At 44.5% G+C, this 15380-nt stretch overlaps 1 protein-coding gene across 2 annotated transcripts in view; it reads left to right on the top strand.

The window, feature by feature from the left end:
- The window catches only part of AK5 (adenylate kinase 5), a 234703-nt gene that overhangs the window by 190447 nt on the left and 28876 nt on the right, over positions 1 to 15380 (top strand). For both annotated transcript variants that reach the window (XM_055340988.1, XM_055340989.1), the window contains exon 11: positions 14860 to 15023. In XM_055340988.1, the coding sequence (XP_055196963.1) occupies positions 14860 to 15023 (164 nt within the window). The remainder of the gene's footprint in view (positions 1 to 14859; positions 15024 to 15380) is intronic.

The following is a 15380-nucleotide window of genomic DNA, read 5'->3' on the forward strand; positions in this document are numbered from 1 at the left end:
AGGAAAGGAAATGAGGATGCGTACAGACTACACTTGTAAGAAACTCGGCTCTGGGAGAGGCCGACTTAGGGGCAGGATCTAAAGGGAAAGAAGGTCAAAAGTGGAAATGAGAGTCAAGCACATTTGTACAAAGAGAGAGGTAGTGCAGGGGCGGCTGGGTGGCTCAGTCAGTTATTCATCCAACTCTTGATTTCGGCTCAGGTCATGATCTCAGAGCGGTGGGATCCAGCCCCACATCGTGCTCCTCATTGCGCACGGAGCCTGCTTAAGATTCTCTCTCACCAGCTCCCTCTGCCTCTATCCCTCCCCCCTGTGCTCTCTCAATCTCTCTCTCTCTAAAATAAATAATCTTAAAAAAAAATGAGAGAGAGAAGAAGCATGAAATCTAGTTAAGAGCATGACCTACTTGAGTTCACATGCCAGCTCTCCTCTGTCCTGGCCAGTTGACCTTGGGCAACATCCTTATACCCACTCTTCCTCATTTTTCTCACCTGTAATGTGGAAGGAATGATTTTATCTGGGTCATAGCATTGATATGAAGATGAAATGAGATAACACATGTCACAGTGCTCCCAATATATATTCAAAACCATTAACTATTATTACAATTATTATATGGTGAGTGAGGGGAGACAGCCAATGAGAAGAAGAGGATCCTGAGAAAGGGGAGGATAGGATGAGATGGGGAGTGAATTGGAAAGAGGTAAGGACACCTACAGGACGGGGGAGCCATGACAGGTTAAAAGGTTGGGTAAGTTCATCTGTTTCTGGTGTCATTTGTGAAAAGTAAGTACTCTGTATGGGACTGATCTGTTCCGTGGTGTTTTACCTGGAGCATCTGGGGTCCCTGGGATCATGGAAGTTGAAGTGGGAAAGTATCTTCTTAAGCCCTGGGTTTATACCTGCCTTTTGGGTGCCATTTCCCCCTCGTAGACATATTACTGCAGTTGTTTACAACACAACACAGATTTTATTGTAGGCCGTGTTTAGCCTTGAGGACGAAAGCAGAGTAACGAGCCAGTGATTAAGGGGCCACTAACTATTTTGGCCTCCCCAAATGTAACATTCCCAAAGTATTTCCCTCTCATTTTGCTCCAGACTCCAGAACTAAGAGTCTCAGAGCATCTTTTTAATTGTAAATGAAACATATTTAAACCAACCCTCAGGTAGTCAAGGCAATGAAAGACTCTCTCCTCTTGTAAGTGAGTGCAGTTATTTTGTGTTAACAGGACATAGTCCTGTGACCCAGTTGATTTATTTTGCCATAGTGTCTGGGGCATTGACTCTGAAGGTTGTGTTCCTCGTGGCTCTACGATGCTTTGAGGAAAGTGGATCACCGTGTCAGTACCACACACCTGCCCATCCACAGCAGCCAAATGACCTCAATTTAAAGTGGAAGGAACTTCTTTGGTCCATTACTTATTTTCCTGCACACACTAACTCTTATAGTAAGTGCGTGGAGAGTTGGCACGGACAGAGCAGCAAGCAGAACACAGTCTTATTTTTCTTGGAAATCCTCAACTTGGTCTGGGCAGAGCTGCTGAGACAGGCTCTGAGATGGCCCCTCATTCCAACATTTGTTGAGAAAGGAGAATATTAAGTAGTGACAAACCTGGCTGGGCCCAACATAGACTCTACTCTGGGAGCCTCCTTCCACTGACTGCTTGCTTCAAGGCAATGATGGCCATTGATTAGAGAGTGGTTTTTACTAAATCTCCTAGAAAACAAAGACCATACTTTCTTTTTCTTTTCCCCCATCCTTTCGGCAGCATGTATCAGGATATCTGCCACTTAGTAGGCATTTAATACATATCTTTACAAATAATGAATTAAAGTGGAATGGAAGATATAAAGACTTCATTGACAGAAGTAAATATATTAATTTGTTTTCTATCAATAACCTTCTCAGAGTCATAATGACACGAGCAGAAGTCTCAAGTAAAACTACAGGGGTTGTTCATTCTTAAGAACCAACCGTAACTAAGACTTTTCCTCTGGATGGGATCCGAAAGATCAATATGGAATCTTTATAAAGTCTTCCTGGCCCCTTCCCAAAGAAAATCAAAAAGTTCATGCCTTTGGTGAATTTTGCCGAGTGAAGTTGCATGTGGTTTCTATAATGGAATCAAGTTCCCATCCAGCACTATGTAACTGGCATAGATGCCAGGAAGCAAAATACAGAACAAATAGCTGCAAATTATTGACCTTGATGGTACTGATTCCATCATTCAAAGAAGGGAATGTAGACTAGAGTTGATATGTTTAACATAATGTTAAACTGTCATTGAAGATAGGAGAACAAGAAAAGGAGAATTTTTTTTTAATTTTTTGAAAGATTTTATTTACTTATTTGGTAGAGGGAGAGAGAGCACAAGCAGGGAGAGTGGCAGAGGGAGAGGGAGAAGCAGGCTCCCCCCTGAGCAGGGAGCCTGACGTGGGGCTCGTTACCTGAGGCTGAAGGCAGACACTTAACTGACTGAGCCACCTAGGCTCTCCTAATTTTTTTTAATGTTCCCATCCCTGAAGGAGCTTATAATCTATTTGATGAAGCAAGAATGGATGTTTATGAAAACTTTAGAACTAGGGGATCCCTGGGTGGCTCAGCGGTTTGGCTCCTGCCTTCGGCCCAGGGCCTGATCCTAGAGTCCTGGGATCGAGTCCCAGGATCAAGTCCCGCGTCGGGCTCCCTGCGTGGAGCCTGCTTCTCCCTCTGCCTGTTTCTCTGTGTGTGTGTGTGTGTCTCTCATGAGTAAATGAATAAAATCTTAAAAAGGGAAAAAAACTTTAGAACTAAACAGGACAGTGTAGAGTTAACTGACAGAAACTATTTAGTGAGCATTAGCAAGGATGGGAAGACAAAGAAAGCACAGTGACTCCATGGTTGGGAGCCCCTTCCTGGGGAGGCTGAGAGCCAAGGGGAGCCTCAGAGAATGGAAGGGATCCCCTACACTTGAGAGACGGCTGAGGAGAAAAGACTTCCCAAAAAGGGAAACTTTAAGTAAGGAACAAATTAGAGGAATAGGAATATGCCCTTCATGGCCCAGGAACAGGAGATGGACCAAATCATGGAAACCCTGAATGCTGAGAAATAATGTGATGTTGATCAAGGGTGAGTCCAGGGCTGGTGGACAGGCAAGGAAGCACCAGAACGGAAAAACTGCCCTTGATGAATTTGCTCTACTTTTATCATTTCCCTTTCCCTCATTTCTCTTTAGACATGTGTCCAAATGCAGCCAAAATCTCTCCTAAAACAGACTATAAGATTCTTTTTTTAATTTAAGGACTTTTTTCTTTTTAAAAATAATACATCTTCATCCTAGAAAACAGGTACCAGCAACAACAAATCACCCAAAATCCCAAAGCTTAGAGATGAATACTATTAAGATTTTGATTTATAGCTCTCTTAATTTTTCTATGTATATATTTTTAAATATACATTTTTCCTCAAAATGAGATCATGCAACTTTAAATCCCACTTATTATACTTAACAAAATATCTTAGAGGCCATTCCAAGATTGTAACCCTGAATATACTATGTCATGTCTTTGAGGTTTTCTTGCAATTGAACTGAAATAGAAAAACAGAAAAGCACTCAGATCATGAGTGTTTAGCTTGATAAATTTTCCCTAACTGGACACATTCATCTTACCAACATGCAGATCAAGAAATTGATCATGACCAATATCCCAGAAGGTTCCTTGTGCCCCCTCCTATTCACCCCCCCCGGCAAGGAATACCATTGATATTTTTTAACTTTATATAAATGGAATCATACTGTATGTATTTGTTGGCATCTGTTCTCTTTCAATATGTCATTTTAATGACTGCACACTATTTCTTTGAATTGCTATATTTTATTCAGTTTATTCCTATTGTCATGCATTTTTCACCAATTTTTTGCTTTCATTAAAAATTCTGTAATGAATATCTATGTAACTAAACAGTGATTTTTTTCCTTATGATAAATCCACTGACATAAAAAAACTTTTAAGACTTTTGACATATACCAGAGTGCCCTTCTGAAAGATTGTACCAATTTTATATTCCCATCATAGCATATAAGACTTCTAATTTCTGTGGTATGGCCCAAAATTGAACACGAAACCCCAGATGTAATCCAACTAACATCCACCACAAATGTCCCTACTGGTCTTAAATATCCTCACTTCCTTTTACAGGACATAAATAGACTGCAAGTACAAATATTCTCTAAGTTCTCTGACAAAGACAAAAATATAGAGTTGGTAGTGCTGGAAATGACCTTGAAATTTATCTAGTCCGACAAGCTTATTTTCAGACAAGAATACATAAGCCCAAAGAGGATAAATGTCAGCACAGATTCCCAGTGAAAACCAAACCAGACCATGTGTAAAAAAAAAAAGTTGCAAAGAAGTAAAACAAAATATATTTCTGGCAATTACCTTTGGGAAGTAGGATTATGGGAAGTTTTTCTTCTTTTTACTTTTCTGATTTACTTAAGTCTTCAGTAAGGAGCATATATTTCTTTGACACTCGAGAGAAAACTATTTTCTTTACAAGGAAAACATAGAAAGGAGAGGCTAAGTTTGTAAATTATCTACTATATTTATTTAATGCACACCTAAGATCATAATATAAAGTGGGCTACAAAATAGGAAAAAAGGTGGCTTGATAAGATGAATTTGGAAGAGGTAGAAAACTCTAGAATAATGAATTATGATTTAGGATGGAGATGGGGCTAGCAGGGAGATGGGGCTGAAATGGAAATGGGATACGATGGAAGAGAGATGGGGCTGAGATGAGATGGAGATGGGGTGGGATGGAAGAGGGATGGGAGAGAGGTGGGGCTGAGATGGAGATGGGACTAGCATTGAGATGGAGATGGGATGAGGCAGATATGGGGTAGAATGAGGGTGGGATGGAATGGAGATGGGGTTAGAAAAGGGATGGATTTGGGTTTGGTTTAGAGATGGATATGGGATGGAGATTTTTTTTTTAAGGTTTTATTTATTTATCTATTCGTGAGAGACACAGAGAGAGAAAGAGAGAGACAGAGACATAGAGGCAGAGACACAGGCAGAGAAAGAAGCCGGCTCCATGCAGGGAGCCCAACGTGGCACTCGATCCTGGGTCTCCGGGATCAGGCCCTGGGCTGAAGGCAGCGCTAAACCACTGAGCCACCCGGGCTGCCCTTGGAGATGGGTTTAGATGGGGATATGGTTGGGATGGAGATGGGATTGGAATGGAAGTGGATTTAGGGTGGAGAGTGGTTTGTACTGAGAGCTATAGGAGTTCACAGCATCATGTGGTAGAAACGTTTAGGAATCACTGCCTTGGTGCATGACATTTCCTCTCACCCAAGACCTGAACCTTCCTTGTCTTATCTCTGTGTCAGACTGAAGTCATGGAATCCAATTCCAGAATCTTGTCTTAATTAGACGTTTCACATGTCTTTCTGTGCCCATGATAGAGTCTGTAAATGGCAGAAATCATTGTTCGCATTGTCACAACAGAGATGGAATCATGTCCCTAAAGTCCCCAGGTTAGGATGTGGTGGGGCCGATAGGGTTGCTAGTGTTAACAAATAAAAATACAAGACAGCTAGTTAAATTCAAATTTCAGATAAACAGTGATGGGGTTTAGTGTAAGCATTATTAATTAACTGGATGTCAACTGGCAACCCTAGGAGGCCATCATGAAAGCCTGGGTTCTGGTTGATTGACGGCTGTGCAGTGCATTTCTGAATGGCACATATACCTAATTTCCAGAATGGCCTTACTGTGGGAGCCTAAAGAGCTCAGCAGTTACCAAGGCACAGGTGGCCCTTGGACACAGATCTTTAACCTGCACAGTAGGGTTCCAAATAGCACTTACTTTATTTAAATAGTTACTGTATGGATTAAATGGCTCTAGCTTTTGCATAGAGATAAGACCAGGAAGGTTCAGGTCTTGAGTGAGAGGACATGACAATGCACCAAGGCAGTGACTCCATTAAAAAAAAAAAAAACTGATAAAACGGATACTTAATTAAATCAAATATCAAGCCAAAGCACTATGAACCAGACACCTTTATCTGAAAGGCTTGAAATGACTTCCCAAACATGTCTGTCTCTGAACCATTTCATTGGTACCAAATAGGCCACAGTCCCCCTTCTATTCTCTCAGGCTTGATGCTGAGAAAACAAAAAGGCCTCCTCATCTGCAAGAGAGAGGATAGCCCTGCTATTGATACGGATGAGGATTTTTTGTTAACGATTATAACAAGTAATCATTCACAATAGAACCATTATCTCAGCATTATTACACCGTAAATATTAAAGGAAAGATCAACAGAGACTCCCTGCAGTGAACACTGGGGAGTTCACAGCACATTGCATTCTTTAAAATTATCTCATCTAGAAGTTCCAAATTGGGTTAATTATCAGAATCATCTGGGGAATTTTTTTAAAGATCATCTGATCATCTTTTTTTATTATGAAAATATTTCAAGCATTCAGCAAAGCTGAATTTTACAGTGAACACTTGAAAGCCATCACCTAGTTTCTACCATTAACATTTTGCTAAAACTTGTCTTATCACATCTGTCCTTCTATCCATCCCTTTATCCAGCCATCAATACTTCTTTTTTTTTTTCCTTACATATGTCAAAGCAAAATGCAGATACCTGTATACTTTCTCTAGGGAGCTTTCTAAACCTGTACTTTGCGGGCTTCAACCCCAGTGGTTCACAGATCTACTGATTCAGGAATGTTTTCAATACCCTAGGTGACTCTGCTACACAGTCAAGTTGGGGAAAGTATCGGTCAGAAGAAGCTAGGTTATGCTGTAGTAACAAACTCACCTAAAAATCTCTGTAGTGTAGAACAACAAAGATGTTTCTTCTTCTTTCTCCTCTTCCTTTTTTTGTTCTTGTTCTGGACTAATGCTACATGTTCATCAACAGTTGACTAGGCTTCATGCTGGTAACCATGCTGATGGAGCCCCTACTATCTGAAACATTGCTAGTTTCATGGTGAAGGGACAAGAGACATGGGAAACCATGTATTCGTTATAAAAACCTCTGCCTAAATGTGACACACATCCACTTCTGCCCACGTTTTATTGACCAAAGCTCTTGAGAAGTCTTAAGTTAGAAAAAAAAAAAAATAGGGACAAATAATCCTTCCTCAGGGAGGAGCCGTATGGAAGGGAAGCTCGAATATTTAGGAAGAGTAATAAAACACACACACATAAACACAGAGAGAGAGAAGGAGAAAGAGAAAACCACTAATTCAATCCAGATTCTTCAATTCACAGACAAGGAAGCTAGCATCCAAAGACGCAAAATCTCTTTTGAGATTGTCTAAGCTCTCCCAGGATCACTCAGCTACTTCAATGCAAGAATGGCCTAGAACCAAAGTCTGCTAACTTGCAATGTCAGGTACAGGGCTACCTCCCTCTCTCTGAAGCTCCCGGTTGTTTACCATCCATTTATTCATTCATTCACTGATCTAACAACTATTGAGTGCCCACTATACACCAGACACTGATACATAAGGCACAGAGCCTGCCATCAAAGTTCATGGTCACATGGGAAGTTTTTCCACATAAGCTGCAGCTGACCCTGCCACTGGCATATTTTATTCTGTTCACCAAATAACCTGAAGCAGCATTGCATGTCAGAACTAATAGAGATGTCTTTGAGGATAAAGATCTATTTTTCTTAGTTGTTTCCGGTCAGACAGTCAGTTCTCAGCAACAGCCTTCTGAAACTCAGCATGGTGCTATAGCTCATCCCAGATACAGAATGTTGAAAATGACTCACAGGCCTACAGTGGTTGGGGATCATTCCTAGGGTATGGTCAGTTCATGATCTGACGGAATAATAGCTTTTCTCTGAAAGGAATCATTCAGACACAGAAACCTAAACCCAACCTTAGAGCACATTTTCATTTAGGGAGAAAGAATTATTTCAAGAGGTAGAAATCCAGTAGATTTTTAAACAACTCTGATGGCTATATAAAAATAAGATAGTGTGATTTCCAAAAGATATTTGGTACCTCCACAAGCTGTAACTGTGAAGACTAGCCATCTTTAATGATGTTAAAATAGTATCATAATATAAAAGTGCTGTTCCCCAATTTGTAATTAAAGAGATTGAAGCTCAAAGAGGATAAGTGGCTTGACCAGAGTCCTCTAACTAGATACAGGTTATGGAACTTGACTCCTTTGGTCCAATGTTCTTCCTCTGACATGAAAGGAAAGAGTTGTCAGTGTTGTGGGGCCACAAGATTCCTAGACATTGGCCCTATTTAACAGTTGCCTGTGACACCATGCAAGGTTCTGTGGGGATAACAACACAAATAAAGCAGCTTCTACTCTCCGTGAGCTTCAGCCTGCTAAAGGAAGGAAGAGAATGTGGGCAAATTATGTGTCCAGGGAAAGAGAGAACTCCAAGATGTTCATCGATGGTTGTTAAATGCCACTAAAAGGTCAAAAATGGTAAAGACTGGAAGAAGATCATTAAATTAGATGGCAATTACGCAATCACTCTTCAACTAGAAAAGATCAGCCTCAGAGAGTGATGAGAGGACAGGCTGGCAAGGCGACAGGGACTCGATAAAAGAGAGGGAAATGGAAACAAGACAGTTTGAGGGTACTGAAAAAATAGGAAAGACTATAAGAATAACTAGAGGATGAAGACAGTGGTAGAGATATTTTCTTTTGAGTTAGGAAGAAACCGGCCTATTGTTACACAGAAGAGCGATGAGATGGTGCCAACTGAGGGGAGTACATGTAATGTGGACAAGAAAGCAGAGCACGTTTTTTTGGCAGGAAGGAGGAGAGGATCCTTTCGTCATTAAGGAATTTATTCTTGGGGAGGATGGTGGGATAGGTGATGGGGCCTAAGGAGTGCTCTTATAGTGACAGGCACTGGGTCCTGTGTGGAAGTGTTGAGTCACTATATTGTACACCTGAAACCAACATAACACTATGTGCTAATTACACTGGAATCAAAATAATAAAATAAAGTAAAAATTATTTATTTCAGCTATGATTATGAAGTGACTGTAGTGTTTCAGGTGCATGTGGGCACCAGAGGGAGCAAAGCACACCCATAGCCTGTGCTCGTGAACCACAGAGTCTAATGTGGAAGACAGACCTTAAGTAGACAGTAGAGAGACGAGAGAGGGTCATTATACTGTGAAAAGTGCTGTCAAGGAAAATGCCACGGTGCTAAAGCGAGCGCCAAAGCAGAGAAATTAGCCTTCAGCTGAAGAGTTGTATAATAGTCTGGCAAACTAAAGAAAGGAAGGATGGAAGACAAAAGATGAAGACCCGTGTGATTTGAAAATGTTGAGGAAAAAAAGAGAATCTTCACCTTCCTAGTGAAGAGGAGGATTAAAAATACTTGTAAGAGTAAGAATATGTTTGAATGTGTTGGAAGAATATGTTGGAAGATTTGAGGACAATGAGGAAACATTAGAATCCATCCATGGACATCCAATTTGGTAACAGCAAAAGAGGAATATATTTACCCAGAAGCATTAAAAGCTATTATGAAGTTAGATAGCATGACCCCAGGGACGCCTGGGGGGCTCAGAGGTTGAGCGTCTGCCTTTGGCTCAGGGCCTGATCCGGGGGTCCTGGGATCAAGTCCCACATCAGGCTCCCCGTGAGGAGCCTGCTTCTCCCTCTGTTTATGTCCCTGCCTCTCTTTGTGTCACTCATGAATAAATAAGTAAAATTTAAAAAAAAAAAAAAAAGATAGCATGACCCAGTTGGCTTGGTTTTCTGACTTCCTCAAGGAATCCTTAGCAACCCAGAGTGGATGCGCATAAAGAAAATAGGTTGGGCAGAGAGCAGTTAGTGGTTCTCATGGCAGCCACAACAGGATGCAAAGGGAGCAAAGGATTCACAGTTATTCGAAAGGGTCTGGTGTGCAGCTGGCTAGGGAGGTAAGTGGTCCAAAGGGAATGGATCAACTCAAGGAGGTCACCGAGAACACAGAGAAGAAGTTGAGAAGTGAGGTCAGGGGATGGGAAAAAGGGGGAGAAAAACACGAGCAGAGTGCAAGGATAGACCCACACCTTAAGGAACTCTCAGTTGCTGCTGGATCAGTAGGGAGCTAAAAGTGGGTCAGTGGTGCAGGTCGTTGGTGCTGAAGAGGTTTAAGGAATGCCGAGGCTGGGGTGGGATGGGAATGCAGGCCTGGAAAACTCCGCCGATGACAATTAGAACCCAGAGAATGCTGTCCCCTCTGCTGTGCTTCGCAGAAAATAAACTTTATGAGTTTTCTAAATCAGATATGGGGGGAGGAGGGGGCAGAGAGATGGGACAAGGGAAGGTTTTAATGAGATTTGGGAAAAAGGGACAGATTTCAGAGACTTTTCAAACATAGACTCTTTGCAAAGCTGCTCAACAACCGGTCAGGTGTGGGAGACAAGGAAGAGGGCGAGTCCCAGGTGGAATGAGGCGGACAGTTGGCTCTCATGTCTCCTCATTTTGCAGATGGGGAAACTAAGGCTCAGAGAAACATGCTCTCCCCTGTGGCCACACTGCTCAGAAACGACAGAGCAGGTCACATTGCCACGTCCACCTGCCCTGCCCCCGTCCTGCCCTCCTCCCCTTCCTGCCATGCTTGTTCCCACTCAGAGCACCCTACTAAAGACACCAGGCTCACCCTTAATGCTCTCCTTTCCCACACTTCCCTGGTCAGTGAAGGCCGGGGTGCTGCCTCACGAAATCCCCCTGTGTTGGTGGAATCGTGCTTACAGACCCTGCTCGCTCGCCTGCCTCGCTGCTGCAATGCTGGGCTCACTGGCCAGCCCCCCATGACCTGTGAACTCCCTATGGAGAGGACCAGGCCTCCGAGTCCTTTTATTCTCCGTGCCTAGCAGCCATCGGAGCTCCACGAGGGGCCCAGCAGACGTTAGTCAGGTGGGGAGCTGGATTAATAGGCTTAATTCCAGGTGGCACCCTCCAGGGAACAAGGCACAGGAAGATGTGGACAAAGGCCATCATAACCCGCCCCGTGCCATTACTGTTTGAAATATTTAAACACGAGAAGGTGCTAGAAATTTAACATACTTGCATTTGTTTGGATTGGGGGTTCAGCTCCTTAGGTACCTGACGGGGTGCCTTGTTTGGTCTCTTCTTTCTGAGTGCGGGAGGCGCCCCACCACACCAGCTTTGCCACCCGTCCTGACGCCAGGCCCCTCAGCAACAGTGGCTTTGGGAGCAGGTCTTCCCTTGCAGGCCCGGCCCGTGAATCCAGGAGCGGCCTCCTGGGAGAGCATGCCCTGGGAAATAAAGAACATGCTGGAAGAGGAGGTCCAGGCGGGCATGTGGAGGCCCCGCAGCTGATTTCGTTTCCACCTCAAAGAACAACTCCCACCCCCCCACCACCCACCCACCCCCATGGCCAGTCCTGCAGGGCCTCCCTCCGTATGGCAGACACGGCCTGGGCTGTGAAGGGAGAGTTCCCAGCACTTCCAGTTGCACAATATCACACCTGAGGCTTCACACGGAAGGGTTTTTAAATCGTATTGAAGGTTGAGAATAAAGATTTCTCAACTCTTTTTTTCTTTTTTCTTTAATTTTCAATTTTTTATTATTACTTTTTTTGACGTTCGATTTGCCAACATATAGTGTAACACCCAGTGCTCGTCGCATCAAGTTCAACTCTTTTTTTCTTTTGAATTGTCGACGACCCCTTCGAGGTGGAATCTCGCATTGCACACTCCCCGTGAAGGGCCCCACACGCTTTTGTGGACAGGTTGGCCCCGGGGGTTGGAGCCTTGAGGGATGATCCACCAAAAAGTCGGTGGGATGACAGCAAATGTGACAGCTCCTCGTCTGCTATGATCATCTTGTCACCGGGGAACACAGCCCACTCACTCTGACATGCGGCACCTCAAAAGATTGTTTTTTTCTGTTATAACAAATTATCCCGGAGGGGTATTAGGGCCCCGTTGTTTTTTGTTTTGTTTTTTTTTTTTAATGTAAAAGTCATAAGGCCTCAAAGACACGCAGGTGACATTATATGAAAATTCATTATTTCTACTAGCAGTTTTTGTGCCTTCACGGCAGTGATAAAAATCGTTTTGTTCTCCAGTTTGGAGCCTTGGGAAGAATCAAGGCATTGTGTGGATTACTTAAAATTCCACTGTGCCTGCACCATTTGGCCAAAGAATGCTGAGAATTTGCAGCTGTTGCTCTGCAAAAGGTTCCTAACTGGGGCACTGGCTGCCGTTGAACACGCAGCTGTTGTTAATTTGAGCTGAGGCTTTCTAATTGCTTTTGTGTCAAAATTTATTAAATAACATTTTGGAGGAACAAAAACTGTAATAGTCGTATTAGTGGGATGCTGAAGGAAGAAAGTCACTGGAACGCAGCGTTTTTGCGTTGTAAGCCGAGTCTGAAAATACCTTTTCCACATGACTGGCTGCCAGCCACCCCAAGAAGAGGGTTTCCAGGTAAATCTGGCCATGGGAGCCCTGGAGGCTCCTGCAGGAGCTCAGCCCCTTTGTCCTTGCTCTTCTTATCTGGAAGCACTTCTTGCCTGAGTGGCCTTCTCTCGCTCCCATACTTTCCATCCGTTTCTGTCATCTTAGGGGATGAGTCCCTCAGAGCAAGTGCAGCCCCCTGAGTGCTCTGCATTCTTCCTGCGAGCCTCTGTAATTGGGTTTTCCTGTTACATCTCACCCATCCGTGACAATACCCTGCGGTGTCAGCAGCCGTGGGGGTGAGAAGTGAGAAACCACGGACCTTTCCTTTATTCTCTGCCAAGGCAAAGGACAGCGAAGGCAAGACCAAGACCCTTCTGCTAACAAGGAACAGCAGCTACGTTTCCCTCAAGAAGAAGTTGATAGTTCTCCTAAGAAAGGCGTTTTGGATATGCAGAGAGGCAAACCAGTGCAATTGCAGGATTTGTCATCAATCCTCACTACCATGTTGACATCTCAATCACGTTTTGCATTTTTTTTTAAGATTTCATTTATGTATTCATGAGAGACACACACACACACAGAGAGAGAGAGAGTCAGAGGCACAGGCAGAGGGAGAAGCAGGCTCCATGCAGGGAGCCCGATGTGGGACTCTATCCTGGGTCTCCAGGATTAGGCCCTGGGTTGAAGGCAGGCGCTAAACCACTGAGCCACCCAGCGATTCCACGTTTTGCATTTTAATCTTTAATATTCCCTCTAACAGGAAAAACTTCGGTTCATCAGGCACTTATCGAGCACCTCCTGTATGCAGGGTGCTATACTAGTGAGGGACCTGGAGGCCAAGGGGTAGACAGCCGCGGGCGCCCACGTGCTGTTGAAACCACTCACTCCCACAGACGTGAGGGTGAGAGGTCTGATCCCTGGCGGAGAGGCAAGCATTTGCTGGAGGCCTAGGAGATGAAGAGGATCTCAGCTGTTAGAGGAGGAAGGAAGAGCCTCCCAGGGTGAGGAGGACCTGGGGGAGGTAAAGCACAGTGGCCTGGAGAAGTATGCTGTGCAGCAGGGACGGTAGGTGGCCGGACATGACAGTGTTGGACGAGGATAAGAAACAGACAGAAAGGTTAAACCAGATTCTGGAAGGTTGAGGTGCCACTTGGAGGAGTTGGATCTTATCCTGTGGGGAGCGGGAAGCCGCTGAAGGCTGTGGAGCTGGGAAGTGTCAGTGCTTTTCAGGCAGATCATCCTGCTAGCAGGTCTGCTGGACTCCAAAGCCTCAGCCCCTGGCTCCTGCAGAGGCAGAGTGATGGCCACAGGCCAAGGGCAGGAGGACCTGCTCCTACTACAGGGGCACCTGGCTAGCAGGGAAGCGACGAGGAAATGCATCTGAGAGCCACAGCCCCGGCTTCACAACCTTGGCCTGCTTCCCACTAGCCATGCAGCTATGGCAGGTGAGGTCATCCTGCTTCCCCATCTGTAACATGGGGTAATAGGGCCTGCCTCTTAAGGTGATTTAAACATTTTTTAAAGATTTTATTTATTTATTCATGAGAGACACAGACAGAGAGAGAGGCAGAAACACAGGCAGAGGGTGAAGCAGGCTCCTTGCAGGGAGCCTGATGTGGGACTCGATCCCAGGACCCCGGGATCAAGACCTGAGCCGAAGGCAGATGCTCAACGCCGAGGTACCCAGGTGTCCTGATTATTTTAAATTAATACATATATAATGTTTACAACAGTGAGTGGTAGAGTAAGCTCCCGACAAAGGTTAGCTGTTGTTTTCAGATGCAAAATCTCACAGTTTAGCAACTGGTTGAACTTGGGGTGGAGGGAAGGCAAGGGAAAGAATCAAAGACCATGACGGGGATAAAACCCCTTGAAATCTGAGTGGGTCCTGAAGATGTAATTATGTAGAAGGATACACATGGCTCCTTGTCTAGAGGCCATAAAACCGAAGTGCTCTGTAGTGACGAGATCTGGAGTTGACAACTTATATTCCCAGATGTTTCAGAAAGTTCTTTATTCTGTCCTGGTAACTCTTGTGTACGTTTGGGGCTGTTTGAAAATGAAAACAACGTACCTTAAAAATTAACAGCTAGCATTTGTTGGGCACCCACCGTGCACCAGGCACCATGGTCAGTTGCTTTGCACAGGAGTGTGTTCAATTCCCCAGGAAACTTGTCTTTCGTCTCTACCAAACGCGCCCCTGCCCTGTGCCCCTGCAGCAGCGTGAACTCTCCCCACTAGTTACCTACAGTCACTGCCCACCCCGCTCCCCCGCAGGCTCTTTGAGGGCAAGGACTGTACCCCCTTCTCCACTGTATCCACAGCTCCTAACAGAGCTCCCTGTAAAGGATGAGTACTTAGTCAATCCGTGCTTGGTGAATGAAGTGCTTAGGCTTGCTCACCGCAGCGACTTGGGACGGGTGTCTGATAACGTGACTTCTTTTCTAGGTGGCCCGGGCTCCGGCAAAGGCACACAGTGTGAAAAGCTGGTGGAAAAATATGGATTTACACACCTTTCGACTGGAGAGCTCCTGCGTAATGAACTGTCATCAGAATCTGAAAGAAGCAAGTTGATCAGAGACATCATGGACCGTGGAGACCCGGTGCCCTCAGTAAGCAACAGCGGCTTCCTTGGTGGGGGGAAGATGGTTGGGAGTGTTGCGTTAATCTAAGCTGCTGGGGGAAAAAAGAAGCCCCCAAAGACAATAGCTGCATATATGTCATATATTCCAGTGGCTTCGAATGAAATCCAGAGTCCTTCCTGTGGCCCTGAACGCCAGCCACCTCTCCAACACCATTTACACCCGCCACTGGCCTAGTCGTCCCATAGGCCCGGCTGTTCCTGCCTTAGGGCCTTTGCACTTGCTGTTTCTGCAGCCTGAGTGCTCTTCCTTCATATATTCACATAGTTTGCTCCTTTACTTCATCCAGATTTCTACTTCAATATCACAGTTTATCAAAGAGGCCCT

Source organism: Nyctereutes procyonoides, unplaced genomic scaffold (assembly GCF_905146905.1).
Source record: "Nyctereutes procyonoides isolate TBG_1078 unplaced genomic scaffold, NYPRO_anot_genome, whole genome shotgun sequence".
Taxonomy (NCBI): Eukaryota; Metazoa; Chordata; class Mammalia; order Carnivora; family Canidae; genus Nyctereutes; species Nyctereutes procyonoides.